We start from the raw sequence: 15,448 nt of genomic DNA, 5'->3' as shown, positions 1-15,448 counted from the left end.
TTACTGGTAAGCAAACGGAATAATAGAAAGTTGCATGATCTCCAAACAAATGAAGGACAAATTAAAAAATTATACACATGTAATTATCATTGAAAAACTGCCAATAAATCTAAATAGAACATTCTCACAGACCAGAGGTCTACCATGGTTCCTGGGGACCATGCTGAAAGTCTGACTGATGATTATGATAGAAAAATACCCTTACAATAATGTCAATAAAATATCTGTGATGTTTTTTTTTTTTTTCAAATATTAAGAAGACATTCACTTACATTGAAAGTGTTGTCCTGTAAAAAGGGCAAGTGCACCTGTTGTCTGATGATCAGCTCTCCAGACTGTCGAATTTCAAAGAACCTTGAGTATGAGTTAGGATCGTTTTTCAAACTATATATAATGTCTGCATTTGGAGTATCTTTATTAAGTGGCACTTCTATATCTGGATCAGAAGCAGGTAAATTGGCAATTACCAAATATAGTTGATCACGCTCATAGACTGTTTTCTCATATGTCAAACCGTTGGTGAAGACTGGTGCAAATCGGTTACGGACAATTTCTACAGTAACCAATGTAGTGGAAGTCTTTGGTCTAAATGACAAATCGTATGCTTCAACTTCTAGAGTGACCGTCAGTGGTACCGGCGTTGTTCTTATCAAACTTCTTGATATTGTAATATCACCGACAGTTGAACTGATGGAGAAGAACGGTCTTGCATCTGGGGGCTGTATGTTCTCGCCAAACTTGTAGCGTATTATACCACTGTTACTATTTGGATTATCATCATCTGTGGCTGATACTGATACCACTATTGTTCCAATGCTATCATACTCTGAAATTGAAGCATTCCATCCATCCTGTACAAAAACTGGTTTATTTGGATTTCTGATGATATCGACGATGACGTTGGCCTCAGCTGTTTGAGCAGCAGGAGTTTTATCAGAAGCAAGCACAGTTATAGTATAATATTCTACATTGTCTTGATATAGATACGCTTTGGTGGTGATCACACCAGTTGTTTCATCAATATTGAAGTAGAGAGATGCTGGAGGTTCATTTTTGATTTGATAGACTACATCATCACCGTCAGCATCAGTAGCCTCAACTTTAATAACAGAGTAATTGATCTCTTCGTTCTCATTAACAGATGTTCTGTATGGAGTGTTTTGGAATGTTGGAGGATTTGGATTTCGTAGAACATTCACTGTAACCTTCACCTGATTGAACTTAGAGGGAACTCCCTTATCTGCAGCAATGATAAACATGGTATATGTTTTGGTGTTCCGGTCACTCCTGAGATATTTAATTACACTAAGTTCTCCGTTGTTTTCGTTCACTTTAAAGTAATCAAACAGATAGTTTGGTGACCTGTCAGACTCACTTATCTGATAAACAATTTGTCCATTTGAACCTTTGTCTTTGTCTGTGGCATTTACCCTACCAAATACAGAATATAAGGCGATGGTCTCATTAATGGTAAATACAAGGTCTCCATGAGAAAAGATTGGAGCATTTGGGTTCCTGTTAATATACACTGTAATAATAGCTTCAGCAAACACATTGGGTTCTCGCTGTCTATATGCATGAACTCTAAGGATGTAAAACGGAGTATTGTTGTCATCAAGAATGAATGACTTGTTCACTCTAACTTCTGCTGCATCATTATTCATTTCCAGTCTGAAGTACTCCCGTGCCAAACCATCTCCTCTGATCGCGTAGATTAAAGGTCCATTTGGGGTTTGATCATCCGCTTTTAGAGTTACCAAGAATTTACCAACATTCTCATTCTCATCTAAGTAGTAAGAATATCTATCTGGGTTAAATGTTGGAGCTCCAACTTTTTGTATATTGATTGTAACACTAGCATTATCGGATAGTGGAGGAATACCCTTGTCACTGACACGAACAGTAAATTGCCAATTAAGCTGATCTATATCTTTCAATGTAACTCTAGGTGTAACTGCACCATTGCTGTCAATCTGGAATTTTTTATTTGCTTCTTCATCTATAATATCATATGTTAGTTGTCCATTCAGAGAGTCTGCTGGGTTACCATCAGTACCTCGGATCTCAAACACTACAGTATCCAAATCAGCACCTTCAGATATGGTCCTAACATAGTTATTTTTGTCCAAAATGACGGGCGCAACATTTCTCTCAACGCTAACTGTAACAGTGGCAGTAACTGCACGCACTGTGGCTGGGTCAGGGCTACGATCGGAAGCGGTTACATACAACTGAAAATCAAAATCAAAATTACATAACTTAAAATGTGCACGATTTTAATCGAGTTAGACTTTATTTCTTCAAAAATTTTATCCTCAACCCACCCTCCCCCTATTTATGTATATTTTTTGTATTTTTTTTATTGCAGAGAAGTAAGCAATGAAATAATATCAACCAAATGATATAAAGACATAAATAATAGCCTGCTGCACTTACCACATACTGTGATGGCCGGGCAGGATCATAGGAGACACGCTCGGACAAAGAGATAAGTCCGCTATTTGAATCAATCCTGAAATAATCTGTACCAACATTTCCGACTACAAGGCCCCAGTCAATTGCATTCTCTGGATACTGAAATAGATTTGGGAATACAAAAATACACTGGAAAATACTAAAAATAGATTTGGAAATCTGTAATAAGACAGTGTGTCTTAAACAATTGTCCCAGAAAACAAATAATAATAATAAAGACTTTATTTATAGAGGCAATACAGTTAGGTCTAACCCAATCTTCCCTTTAAGCCTCAAACAACTGTATGGTCAGTATTACAAGAACATTTAAGGGATTTATCTTCAGTAACAGGTTTGCTTACTGTCCATACTTGTGAAAAATGATGTCATTGTTTTAAACAGCCCTATCTGTTTCACAAGTTGAAAATGGATAGAATGAATAGTCTACCACACACATTAATTCCAACTTTAAACAAGAGCACCACCTACAGCTGCAAATGCTTGTCTGTACCTGCTTAACATTATGTAAGAATAGAAAATGGTTTTTCACCTTCTTACTCACCTATTGATGACAAAATATTATGTATAACATGGCAATATATTTCTTCCATTATAATATTTGCTTTTTGATTCGAAAAAATACATATTTAAGCTGGGAAATTAAGTGAAAAAAAACTTTCATTTAAAGGTTGTTTGGTGATTCTGTCAAACTTACAGTAATGTCGTCATCTGTACCATTGATTTTAATGACAAACGTTCCTGTTGGGTCATAATCCTTTATGGAAGCATAGTATGTAGTCTGGCCACTATCGAACCGCGGTGTGTTCAAGTTACGTAGAATCTTTACGGAAACTGTCAAATAACCTTTGTCCATTCTCTCCATTCCAGTGTCATAGGCTGAGATGAACAACTGAAAAACAAAAATCCATCTTTATAAAAGATTGTGGTCATCACTGCATTCTTGTCTATAAAATTTACACTCGTGAAAGACGGGCAAAATATTACAAGAATGATGTCAACACTGTACGACATATTCCACTTGAATTAAAATGTTTGATAGAATGATACATAAAATCCTCAACAGGGCATATATCCTAAAAATATTATTAGACATGACAGTCCCAACAATATGCACATGTCCACTTCATGTTGATGTTTGCAAAGTTTCATTTCAATTAGATGGAGTACACAATGTTCTGATGTAGTTGCAGTTAGTCCAAACATGACCCGAACTCCAGAAATAACAAGTGGCAAGAGTATTGCAGTGGCAATACAGAAGTCCCCTACCAGTGGAAAACTTTCAATAGTGCCCTTGACCTTTGACCAACAAGCATAGGTCATGTGTTATAGCAATGTTGCATCATGAACATTTCTTAGCACTAAGATAATCTATCAATTGCATATAAAAGTTATGGATCGGAAAGAATTTATACTTGACGTTCAATAATGACCTTGACCTTTGCCCTACAAGCATAAATCCTGTATGTGCATAATCTACCTATTTCCCTCTATTCACGTGCCAAGATTTATGAACTTAGCTTGAATTTTTTTATAATAATTGCATGATCCAGATTTGCGGATGGACAGGGGACTAATAACAGCACATGGAAGTCTGAAACAAATGCTCATGTCCACTCCATACTGATAATGTATACAAAGTTTCATTTCAATTAGATGAAAACTGTAGAAGAAGTTGAATACACAATACTCTCACACAGTTGTAACATTTCAAAGTCCAGCAAGGAACTATGTTTTCAAAACAGAAATGACCAAAGATGTTGGTTTTTTTTTTTTTGGAGGTTTTAAGGTTAAAGGTGAAGATCATATGAGGTTCCAGGTCATCTATATATAGGCCAGTTTGTAGGTTTTGTCGAAAGTATTTCAAGTATGAAACTTAAGCTGGGCATTAATGTGGGCTGTAGATTACAGTGTACATGTATGTAAACACAGTAACAAAAATCTGCAAAAATATCTAGTCCGAAACATTGTGAAATTAAATCATGTTAAAAAAGATAATCTAAACTTCATCCAGCGTGTCACTACTGAACAATTATGTATCAGTAATCAACTGATATTATATCCTCAATATACTGATATATCAATCAGAAAATTTGGGAGAAGTATTCAATCTATTTAATCTAAAGAGTAGGTAACAACATTTTGCACTTGAAATTTATATGGTTTCTCTGTAAGGTACAAGCATAGCTTAAGTTATTTACAAAAGTTACTTAATATTGCTGGTTTTACTTCTTTTGATTTTTTAAAGGCAGTATCTGTGCTTTTTCACTTTTTTTGATGTTACTGTAAATAAACCAATATATATTGCTTTGACTAGATTTTCAATACATCTGTATTACAATTAAGGATGACAGCCCTATATTGTACATGTTTGGAGAAAAATGCCATAAGTGAAGCTATTGAACAAGTCAACTATAATTCCATAATATTTGTATATATATAAAAAGGATCATACAGTGTTCTTTTGTGCTTCGCCTAGATCATAATGATATACACTGTCCTATATACAACATAATCAAGTCAATACACCAAGTAACAGACTTACCGTGTATTCCCTGATATTGTTGACAAGACTCTGTGTAACAAAGATCTGTCCTGAACCTTCATCCAGACGGAAAAAGGATGTTCCTGGCGGCATTCCCTCCAGTATGTAGCGAACGGTGCCCTGTAAATAGATGTGTTGAGCATTGCGCCATGTGTCCCATAAATTGATATAACAAGAGCTGTCCATAAGACAGCCAATGCTTGACAATTCAAACTGTAATCCCAGAAGCTGGAATATTACCCTAAATGTTAAAATATCTATAGAAGTTCAATCCAGTATCTACATTTAGATTTTAACCAGAAGTTTTTAAGTTCAAAAGGGGACATAATTTTGCAAAATACATGTCAGAGCTGTGGGACTGATGTTATGACCTAGTTTTATAAACCTTTAAAAAAAAAGACTATCCCATAGTATAAAAATAAATTTGTTTGCATGGGTAATGTTACAGTCCATACTTAAAAACTTATGAAACTAAGATGTGTCCATAGTAATTTTGAATATATAAAAATAAATTTCTTTTAAAACATGTTTTTTATTACTTTCAAATACTATAGCTTGTATAAAATGCAAAGTATGGAGAGTGGAAATTCCAGCCTTGGTTGGATGTATCCAAAACCTCGGGTGTGATAATTTCTCCATCAGTCTGAAATGTCCTAAAACTTGGGAACTGCAATTCAACCTTTGGTTGGAGATATCAAAAAACTTTGGAGTGGTAGATTCACATTGTATGAGGTTTATAAACATACCCTTAGATCTGGATCAAAAGCACTGACAGAATAGAATGAAGAGTTGATCGCCTGTGTTATTGGGATCTCCACTTGGACATATTGGTCTGCGAACCTCGGAGGACCAGCAAGTGGTGTAACAATCACCCGAACAGTTGCTGTGTCAGTCTGCGGGTTTGTCTTACGGTTGTCACGAGCCTCCACTTGGAATTCGTATGTGGTTCTCTGGGTCAGGTCTATCAAATCTTCCATGAGATACACTTCTCCACTCTCCGACAAGAACAGAACTTTTCTGACTTCTGGTGTAGCCAGGCTTACATAGGTGATCTTGTCCTACAAACAACAATTCATATAATATGACATGCTCTAATTTATATACAGTAAAATCTGCATATACAGACTAAACTTAGTAGACCAAACAATGGTCTTTCTTTGCATGTGGTCTATATTCACAAGTTGTGAATATAAATGAGCCGCGCCATGAGAAAACCAACATAGTGGGTTTGCAACCAGCATGGATCCAGACCAGCCTGCGCATCCGCGCAGTCTGGTCAGGATCCATGCTGTTCGCTTTCAAAGCCTATTGTAATTAGAGAAACTGTTAGCGAACAGCAAGGATCCTGACCAGACTGCGCGGATGCGCAGGCTGGTCTGGATCCATGCTGGTCGCAAACCCACTATGTTGGTTTTCCCATGGCACGGCTCAAATTTAAATACATAAATCAGAAATAATATCAAGTCTTCAGAGCCAGATCATCACAGGTGGTTTTAAGCCATTGTTGTACTGTATTTCTTGGTTACCAGATATATCAAGTCTACAGATTTTATTCCAAACTGTTGGCATCCCAAGTCAAATAATACATGTTAATTCAGTTATTCTATAAGTTTGTACAAAGGAAAAATATAAGTATTAAAAGTAGTCAAAACTACAAAAACTTTTTAAAACCAAGTCACTTTATTTTACAAAGGAAAAACAAATAAATCAAGCATCTAGAATTTAGCTAGAGTTAGACAGAATCTTCAAGGATGAGCAGTTCTAGTTCATAGAAGCAAACTTGAGCTGTATGCCTTCCTCACATGGAAAAATTAGCAACTCAAGCAAGGCTTTATATTCACACTTGTAAAGGGCAAGTCATTCAAAACAAGCCACTTTTTAAAACTGAGTCACAGATATCTAAATACCGGTATGAACTGAATTCCTTAAAAAATCAAATATTTCCATTTTTAATTTTTCTTTGTGGGTTAACATTGCACAGACACAATTACAGGTCATACAGTGACTTCCCAAATTTTTACTGGGGGAGGGAGTGGGCACCTAAGTAGAACTATCAAACTTCCACATGCAAGCTAGATGACATCCTCATATGGAAGAATTCTACACCAAAAGCAAGGCTTCAAACCCACAACAGTGAGGGGCAGGTGATTCAAAGCTGGCGACCTTAACTACTCAGCCACTAAAGTATTTTGACATATGCTTCTTTATATAATACGTCACGTTATTGCTGATTTATGTTTTGATATTTAAATTATTTGCCTTAATTCATGCACTAATATTGCATGTCTGAGTTAATGCGAACGTCTATTGCTTTTATGTTTTGATATTACAATTATTTCGTATTCAAATGCTATGCATGTATCAGCTTAACATTGCGTTAATTATACTGCTGTCTGTTTCCCACAGTTTTCACGTAACGTAATATAATATTACGTTATTGCTGTTGTTTATTATTATCATTCCCTGAAGAGGGCATGAAGCCAAAACGTTGGAATATAAGGATATTGTAACTTGACTGCGTGTTTAGTTTTTTATCCACTACATTATGACATATAATGTTCTAACCTTATCTGAATCTGTAGCATTTACAGTTAAAATGATATCTCCAGATGGGAAATCTGCATTGATTTGTTTTTCATAAACTGACTGGGTGAATGTTGGTTTTCCAGGGTTACGGTTGATGTTAATAGTCAATGTCCCGTATTGTTTGTTGTTTGGCCAGACGCTATCATAGACTTCTACCCGAATCTGCAAACAGAAATATTTTTTTACTGACACATATTCAACTAAGAAACTGACAATATCCTAAATGTGGTCTAATTTTTCAATAACATACCGTAGACAATTAAAGAAACATCAGGTTTTTATTTTTACTCGTCTAATATTTAATTTAGCTGTTTAACATATTTTGCACTAAGTTATAGGTGTATTATATATTGACATACATATAACGTACTCATACAGCTGCATATTTTTCATTCATACAGCTGTGTACATTTATACAACTGTGTATTATACGTTCATACAGCTGTATACATTTATACAGCTGTGTATTAATTATTCCTACAACTGTGTATTATTATATTCTATGTTTTATACAGCTGTGTATTTTACATGAAAACTCCCACTGGCATACATTCAAAACTAGCGTATTCAAAAAACGTCAAAATGCAGTGAAGAAAACAAATGAAAACTTCTCAGACAAAATAATTTAATAGTGACAATATAAGGTACCTGGTAAATTCTATATATACCAAGACAGAGTCAGAATAGTGTAATATATGGAAACTTATAAACTTACAGTGTATGTTCCAGATTCGAGCGTGTCAGACATTGGCGAGTATCTCACAGTAATTCTTCCCTCATCATCAATTTGAAAGTACTGGCTGCCTGGGAAATCTCCAACGATTCTGTATATAATTTTTCCCTGCAAAAAAACACAACGGTCAGACAATTTTCATCAAAAGTTTTTCCCACTTTCTGCTCAAAAAAACTTATGAAGATCTCATCGTGTAGGAACTCTAAAACACCTACTTTTTCATAAAATAATTTCAATAATAAAATCATTTCTGTGTCCTCCCTCTTTTTTAAAAAAAAAAAGGTCAGGACATAAATTGTTCAATGAAAACAAAGTAAATACGTTTTGATTGCTTACCCTTAAATCCTGATCAGTTCCATCCACGTCAAAAACTAGGAAATTAGGTTGAGCCGTTTCTTCAATATTTACTGTTCGTGGTAGGTTAATCTGAGGATCACGAAGATCACGTGGTACATTCACATACACAAAGCCAGTTGTGAACTTGTTTGGTGAGCTGTTGTCATCCACTCTTACTTGAATCTACAAATTGAAAAACGTGTACAGGTAAAGCTAAATTTGCCTTGTTTTGTAGGGTTTTAAGTTATATGGACATAATGATCATATCATCATATGGCAACTTTCATGGTGGAGGAAAACCAAAGGTGCTCCTCCAACTCCTGGAGAACTTAAACCCAATGAGATTAGGGCAACTGATTCTAAGTCAGTGAGCGTAACCATTGTGTCACCAGAGAAGAGATCTCAGTTCAATGCAGTGCAATATTAAATTACAAATCTAATGAGATGACAGATAAATAAAGAGCAAGGCAATAGCAGACATTTCTTTTTTTTTTTTTTGTATCTATTTCATAGTGATGGAATAGAATTTACCTTGTACAATTTATGAAACAAAAAAAAACATTACCTTTTAAAGTAATCACTATTCCTCACTGAAAGAATATATAGTTAAGCCGCACCATGTGAAAACCAACATAGTGCATTTGCGACCAGCATGGATCCAGACCAGCCTGCACATCCACACAGTCTGGTCTGGATCCATGCTGTTCGCTAACGGTTTCTCTAACTGCAATATGCTTTGGAAGCGAACAGTATGTTGGTTTTCTCATTGCGTGGCTCATATATATAATTTTGGTGATCTGAAATTATCTGATTTACAGTATACAATCTGGTAAACATACCTCATATCTTGTAGTCAGATCTGGATCATCTGCAAGGCTTTTCCTAAGTGTGATAAGACATGTATCTGGGTTGATTTTGAAGTACTCATCTGCCTTTGTATTACCAATGATGGAGCACTTTGGGTTTGACTGAAAATGTATTATAAAGGTATTTATATTTACTGCATGGTTTTTCATGACTTACCAAAATATTAGAGTGAAATATATCTGACATTTTCACAGTGAAAAATTCACTGGGTGAAAAACTGTAAATTCGGAAGAGTGTAAGTGAGTAAATTTAGTCAAAACATGAAATGAAAAGAAAAAAATCTGTTTGTTTTATATATAAAATCAAAATATCTTCCACTCATGAACAACACATCTTAACATTTTCACTTGTGGCTATGCCCCTCCTGAAAAATTGCATGTGGTGTTTCGCTTGTGAATGATATAAAATTTAAACTGAAACAAACAAATATCCTCTATATAATAAAACTTGTAAGACAACAAAGAAAATATTTCATGGCTTTCAAAACATACTGCATATAATGTTTGATTATAATAATTAATATAAATTATACATGTAGTTCTTACATAATTTATTTAAAAATAAACAAAATAAAAGTCAAACTCTGAACTTCTAATATGTGTAAAACCTTTTTTTGAAACAGAAAATTAAAGTTTAGTTGTAACATGTTTTCTTAGTTTTAAAATATGTTTTTCATACATAGCACAAGTAGCGTATGTATCTCTATCATCAATGATAAATTACTCACACTATCGGGATCTGTCACATTAACTGGGTATCCCCAGGAAAGACTTTCATCTTGATCAACATTTAGTTCAACATTTGGTGGATTTATTCTTGGTCCATTTAGGTTACGATTAACCTTCACATAAATTGTGGCAGTGGTCCTCAACAATGGACGAGCCGTATCATATGCAACAACCTTCAACTGTTGAAAATCATAAAACATTGTCATGGTCAGTCAATACCACAAAATGGTAGATCATTTCAAATTATAAAATTTTTAGAGTTGAAACATATCTTGTGTAATTCATTTTTCCAGCTAAAATTAAAACAAAGCTTTTGTTAGGAGGCTAAATACATTTATTATGTAAAATGGCTGGGTGATCCAATTCTATCCCAAAATATTAATCCCTACTTCCGAATATGAAGCTGGTGGATCCATAACAACCAAGCAAGTTCAGTTGTATTACCAAATATTGCTTGTAAACTCTCTGTTGCCAAATGGTTTCAGTGTTGAAACCAATTATAGCTAGGATAACCTTGGTGCCAGCCCTGTGCCGGCTCAGTGCTGGTATCTATTTTTAGCTATGCTGTGGTGCTGGTAGTAATGTTATTTTGATGATGCCAGTGTGGTGCTGCTTTTAATCTAATTTCAGATTGGTGCCTGTAGTGTCAATGTTGGTCTATTTTCAATCTTTTGTTTTGCTTATTAAGAAAACTGCATTCACATTTTTCATGAACTCCACAGAATGTTTTGTAAACTACATGTTGTTGGGTTATTCTCCCCAAAAACAATACCTCAATCAAGCACAATTCATTTTGACAACATTTTCATATGAATCAACTTCAATAAAAACAGAAGTAACAGTAACTGCTCAAAAACAAATATAAACAGTATATAACATACCACATATGTGTCTGTACGGAAACTGTCATATCTAAGATCACGGTACAACTCGACGAGGCCGGTAGTGTTGTCAACTTGGAAATAAGATTCTGCTGGGAAGTCACCAATTAGTTCATAGAACATACGACCCTGTAAAACAGTAAGATCATTTTTATATTGAATACGTTGATGCCAGTTCACTTACGTGCCTTTTCAAGGCAGATACCATCTTGAATTTTTGTACAGCTCTTAGCAAACTTAAGTTGCTAGAATCCTAATCACAGGTAAAAGTGAGTTTTAACATTATGTAATAAGAATGATATGTGTGAAACTATTTTATAACCAAGGTCTCTGAAACTCAATTATATGCCATATCAACAGCCTCCATTCAAAATCCTGAACCTATCTTTTTCAGCAATTTCCATTTTTCATCATTAAATACAAAAATTCATTAGCTTGGAAAATGACAAATCCCTTATCCAAGCCGAAAAGCCAAATGAAACTGAATTATCATTGTGGATAGAATAAAATTATAAAAACGAAATTACAAATTGCAACTCCAGCATCTTGTATATAAATCAAATCATCAATATTAGTGAAGGACTAAGTTTTGTGGATTTCAAGGTTAAGTAAAACTATGAAACAAAATCTTAATAAACAAATAGAATTCTAATTCATATTATTTGCAAAAGTTTAAATACACAAATTAATCAACCACAAAACAGTAATTTTAAAGTCAAAACCACTAGATTTCAAACCCATGACATTGAATGGTTTTATAATATGGAGAATTAAGGACAGCCCGAGACTAAAATGCAATTTCCTTTCATCTAGAAAAAAAATTAATTTGCTTCCCCTGAGAAGTTAGGCTTCTGCATGTCTATCATCCTGAATAGAGATCAATGATATGAAATAATGACTAACCTCTATATCCGGCTTGGTTGCACTCAGTGTTTCCAGATCTAGTCCCACAGGCTCATCTTCATCAATGGTTTTCCTATATTCAACATTAGTAACCCATGTTGGTGGCTGTACGCGAATGACATTTATAATAACTCTTGTTGTGTCAAACTTTGGATTTTGCCTGCCATTGTCAGTTACAGTAACATCACACTACAATAACAAAAAGGGAATTAAATCAAAATTAAAAAAAAAAAAAAAAAAAAGAGCATGTGCAAATATATAGAACAACATCAAAACTCAAAACATTTACTTTGAGATCTCTGGTATTATTGTAGGAATTCTTAATATTTATACCTTAATGAACACTGCTACTGCAATGGAATTTCATGTATTTATTTATGAAGCTCTTGAATAAACAATCTAAATTTTCAACATGTCTGAATGAAAATAGAGATTTTAATTCATTATAAAATATAATATACTGCCAAGATGACATCAAATTGAAAAACATTGCCTTACATTTAATGCATTTTCATGTAACTATTCACAAGATTCTTACAATTATATCAAGTGATTTATTACAAGCATGTATACAAATACTCACAACAAAGCTGGAACCGCTTGTGAGCATGAGGTTCTTGTCCAAGGTCAATACACCATAATTCATTACACTGGACTCCATCTTGAATGTATCTAGACAGTCCTGGTTGCCAGTTATGGTGTATGTGAGCTGATCCTGTTAAGAGTAAAAGCTATGTGATCATCTTCTACCTGGAATGTTCTATTTCTCTTTTCTAATTATTATGCACAGAGAACTGTTTTAAGCTACATCAGTTACTATGGTAGTTTACAATGTAACATCTCACTACACTACACAAGTTTAACTATAACTTCCGTTTCCACTAGATTTATATAATTTTTATTTTCATTACTTTGTCTCCAGACCATTCTGAGCATGCCTTTACTACCGACTCATTCCAAAGATTTATACTGTAGTCGATGTCATATAAAAACCTATGATATAATTTCTGACAATAGTCATGAAAAAAAAATAGACTTACCGGTATGTAGCGGTTTTTATCAATAACCTTTAGCCTGGGCGGCAAGTGAGTCTGCCTTTGCGACCATTGCAGACCAAGATCAGCCTGCACATCTGTGCAGGCTGATCGTGGTGTGCACTGTTCGCTATTCAGTCAGTAAATTTTTAGTGAACACCCCTTCGAATAATAAATGGTACTGCCCATATTGAATGATGGACCAGTCCATTTTAGAAATTTAGTAGGCTAAAGGATAAACACTTACCCCATCTGCGTCTGTTCCATTCACGATGGTGACAATAGTATTCAACGGTTCATTATCATACAAAGTGACAACATACTCGTCACGAGGAATTATGGGTGGATTTACATTTCGAATCACAGTGATAGTCACATCGGTATATGCTGCTCGTAAAGGTGTGGCTGGGTCATACGCTTTCACAGTTATCTTAAAAAAATTTAAATATTGGCATACTGTTAACAGGGAAAAAAATGATTTAAACATTTGATTTAGCATTTTGAAATCTTATAACATATGCACTAAATGTAATATAAAATAGCTTTAACTGCTTTAGATCAAACAATGTTTCATATACATGTATTAAACTTTAAAGAAAATGAAAAAATTTCCTTCAGTATGCAAGGTTCTGTGCTGTCCGGTCAAAATACACTATAAAAAGTGTTTATTCAAATTTAATTTCTTTATAAATATTAATATTAAGTGTTATCATTTATAACAAATTAATCAAAGATTCATGGTCATGATACTAACAATATAGAAATCTCTGTCATCATTTTTCAAGCTTCTGTTGACACGGATGTCTCCATCTTCGTAGTTTATGTGGAAATAGTATGGGCTTGGAGGTTGTCCAACAATCTCAAAAACAAGGTCCGGTGTTCTCTGCAAAAATCAAGAATGAAATATTTTTGTTTGAAACAAAAAAATCATTAAAATGTCAATGAAGTGTACAACCTTTTAATGAGATGTTCACACAAACAGGGTATAGCTTGCAAAAACTATTGTGAATATCTGCAAAGAAACTTAACGAAAAAAGTAGCAACACTGAAAATAATCTTTCTTTTAAATGGACTTTTAATAAAATGAACAATCATGTGACATTATACCTTAAGAAAGTTTAAAACTTCCTAAAAATCAAATTTACTCATATGTTTGGCAGAGTCTCCTTTCAACTTTACTTAAGACTCACTATAACCTAGCGACCACATTCCCATCCTCTTAAACAAATTAGCCCAAATATAGGGTTAATATTATACCACAAATATCAAATCCTATACTGAATATAGCAAATAGTTTAACTCCCACATATGGTGAATATTATACCGCAAACATCAATTACCAATTTTGAATATAGCAAACAAATTAGCCCCCATAAATGTCTATTCTACGACAGAAATCAATTACAATTTTAAATATAGTAAACTAATTAGCCACCATATATTGTGAATATTATACTGCAAAAATCAATTACCAATTTGCAATATAGCAAACAAATTAGCCTCCATAAATGGTGACTATTCTACAACAGAAATCAATTACAATTTTAAACATTAGAACTGCAAGCAATTTACAAGGAAATTCAATCATTTAGTGGAACTTACAGATGGGATTGGGTGAACAGCTTCGACCTTGATAACCTCCGTGTTGATCTGAATGTTTTCTCGTATGGTATTTTCAAGTGGCGGGTTGAATGTTGGGATGCCAACAGGTACCACCACGATTCTCACATTTGCTTGACTTGATCTTTGAGGGTTACCGTCATCAGTAGCAACAACAACAAACTTAAAATAAATGATAAAGCACTTACGCATATTTTCTATCAATTGTCTAAAAAATGTTAAAATACAGCTTGCACAAAGATGTTATGAATGTTAACCAGACTGTATTTTTCCTTTGTTTTGGAAGACTGTTCATTAATTTTGTAAGACAGACTGACATTACACATAGACAAACACACTGTACTGTGACTGTAGAGGTGACTCTATGTACATGTATTAATGCCATATGGCAAGATATATTCGCTACCTCTCAGAAGTTGTGGGGTGTAATTTATTTAAAAGCTTTAAAAAAATTGATTGCAATCATATAAACACTGGTAAAATTTTCAACTTACATTAAAGTCTTCCCCTTGACTTCCTACTAAACTTCTGCGGAGATATATTACTCCGGTATCAGAATTAATGTAGAAGTTACGATTCACATCCTGACTCTGGCTGTTATCTTCAATACTGTATGTTATCTTATCCTGTTAAAAAAAGTCATGATTACAAAACTGCAAAGTGATAATATAATGCAAATTAGCCCATAAAGATAGCATGAAGTTGAGCAGTGGGTAGATAGAGGCTATATATTTCATAGAATA

General features: G+C 34.2%; 1 protein-coding gene across 1 annotated transcript in view; it reads right to left on the bottom strand.

The window, feature by feature from the left end:
- The window catches only part of LOC123562369 (uncharacterized), a 221,535-nt gene that overhangs the window by 8,558 nt on the left and 197,529 nt on the right, over positions 1-15,448 (bottom strand). Inside the window, exons 137-153 of the mRNA XM_053537208.1 lie at positions 15,200-15,331; positions 14,688-14,867; positions 13,840-13,968; positions 13,333-13,515; positions 12,635-12,766; positions 12,052-12,240; positions 11,149-11,277; positions 10,267-10,446; positions 9,512-9,640; positions 8,673-8,855; positions 8,319-8,444; positions 7,583-7,765; positions 5,764-6,075; positions 5,018-5,137; positions 3,170-3,364; positions 2,437-2,574; positions 273-2,231 (exon numbers count right to left, since the gene is read on the bottom strand). Of these exons, the coding sequence (XP_053393183.1) occupies positions 273-2,231; positions 2,437-2,574; positions 3,170-3,364; positions 5,018-5,137; positions 5,764-6,075; positions 7,583-7,765; positions 8,319-8,444; positions 8,673-8,855; positions 9,512-9,640; positions 10,267-10,446; positions 11,149-11,277; positions 12,052-12,240; positions 12,635-12,766; positions 13,333-13,515; positions 13,840-13,968; positions 14,688-14,867; positions 15,200-15,331 (4,599 nt within the window). The remainder of the gene's footprint in view (positions 1-272; positions 2,232-2,436; positions 2,575-3,169; positions 3,365-5,017; positions 5,138-5,763; positions 6,076-7,582; positions 7,766-8,318; positions 8,445-8,672; positions 8,856-9,511; positions 9,641-10,266; positions 10,447-11,148; positions 11,278-12,051; positions 12,241-12,634; positions 12,767-13,332; positions 13,516-13,839; positions 13,969-14,687; positions 14,868-15,199; positions 15,332-15,448) is intronic.

The sequence above is a fragment of the Mercenaria mercenaria genome, chromosome 2 (genome assembly GCF_021730395.1).
Source record: "Mercenaria mercenaria strain notata chromosome 2, MADL_Memer_1, whole genome shotgun sequence".
Lineage (NCBI taxonomy): Eukaryota > Metazoa > Mollusca > Bivalvia > Venerida > Veneridae > Mercenaria > Mercenaria mercenaria.
Note: the sequence above shows the minus strand (reverse complement) of the source record. Positions and strands in the feature narration are given on the sequence as shown.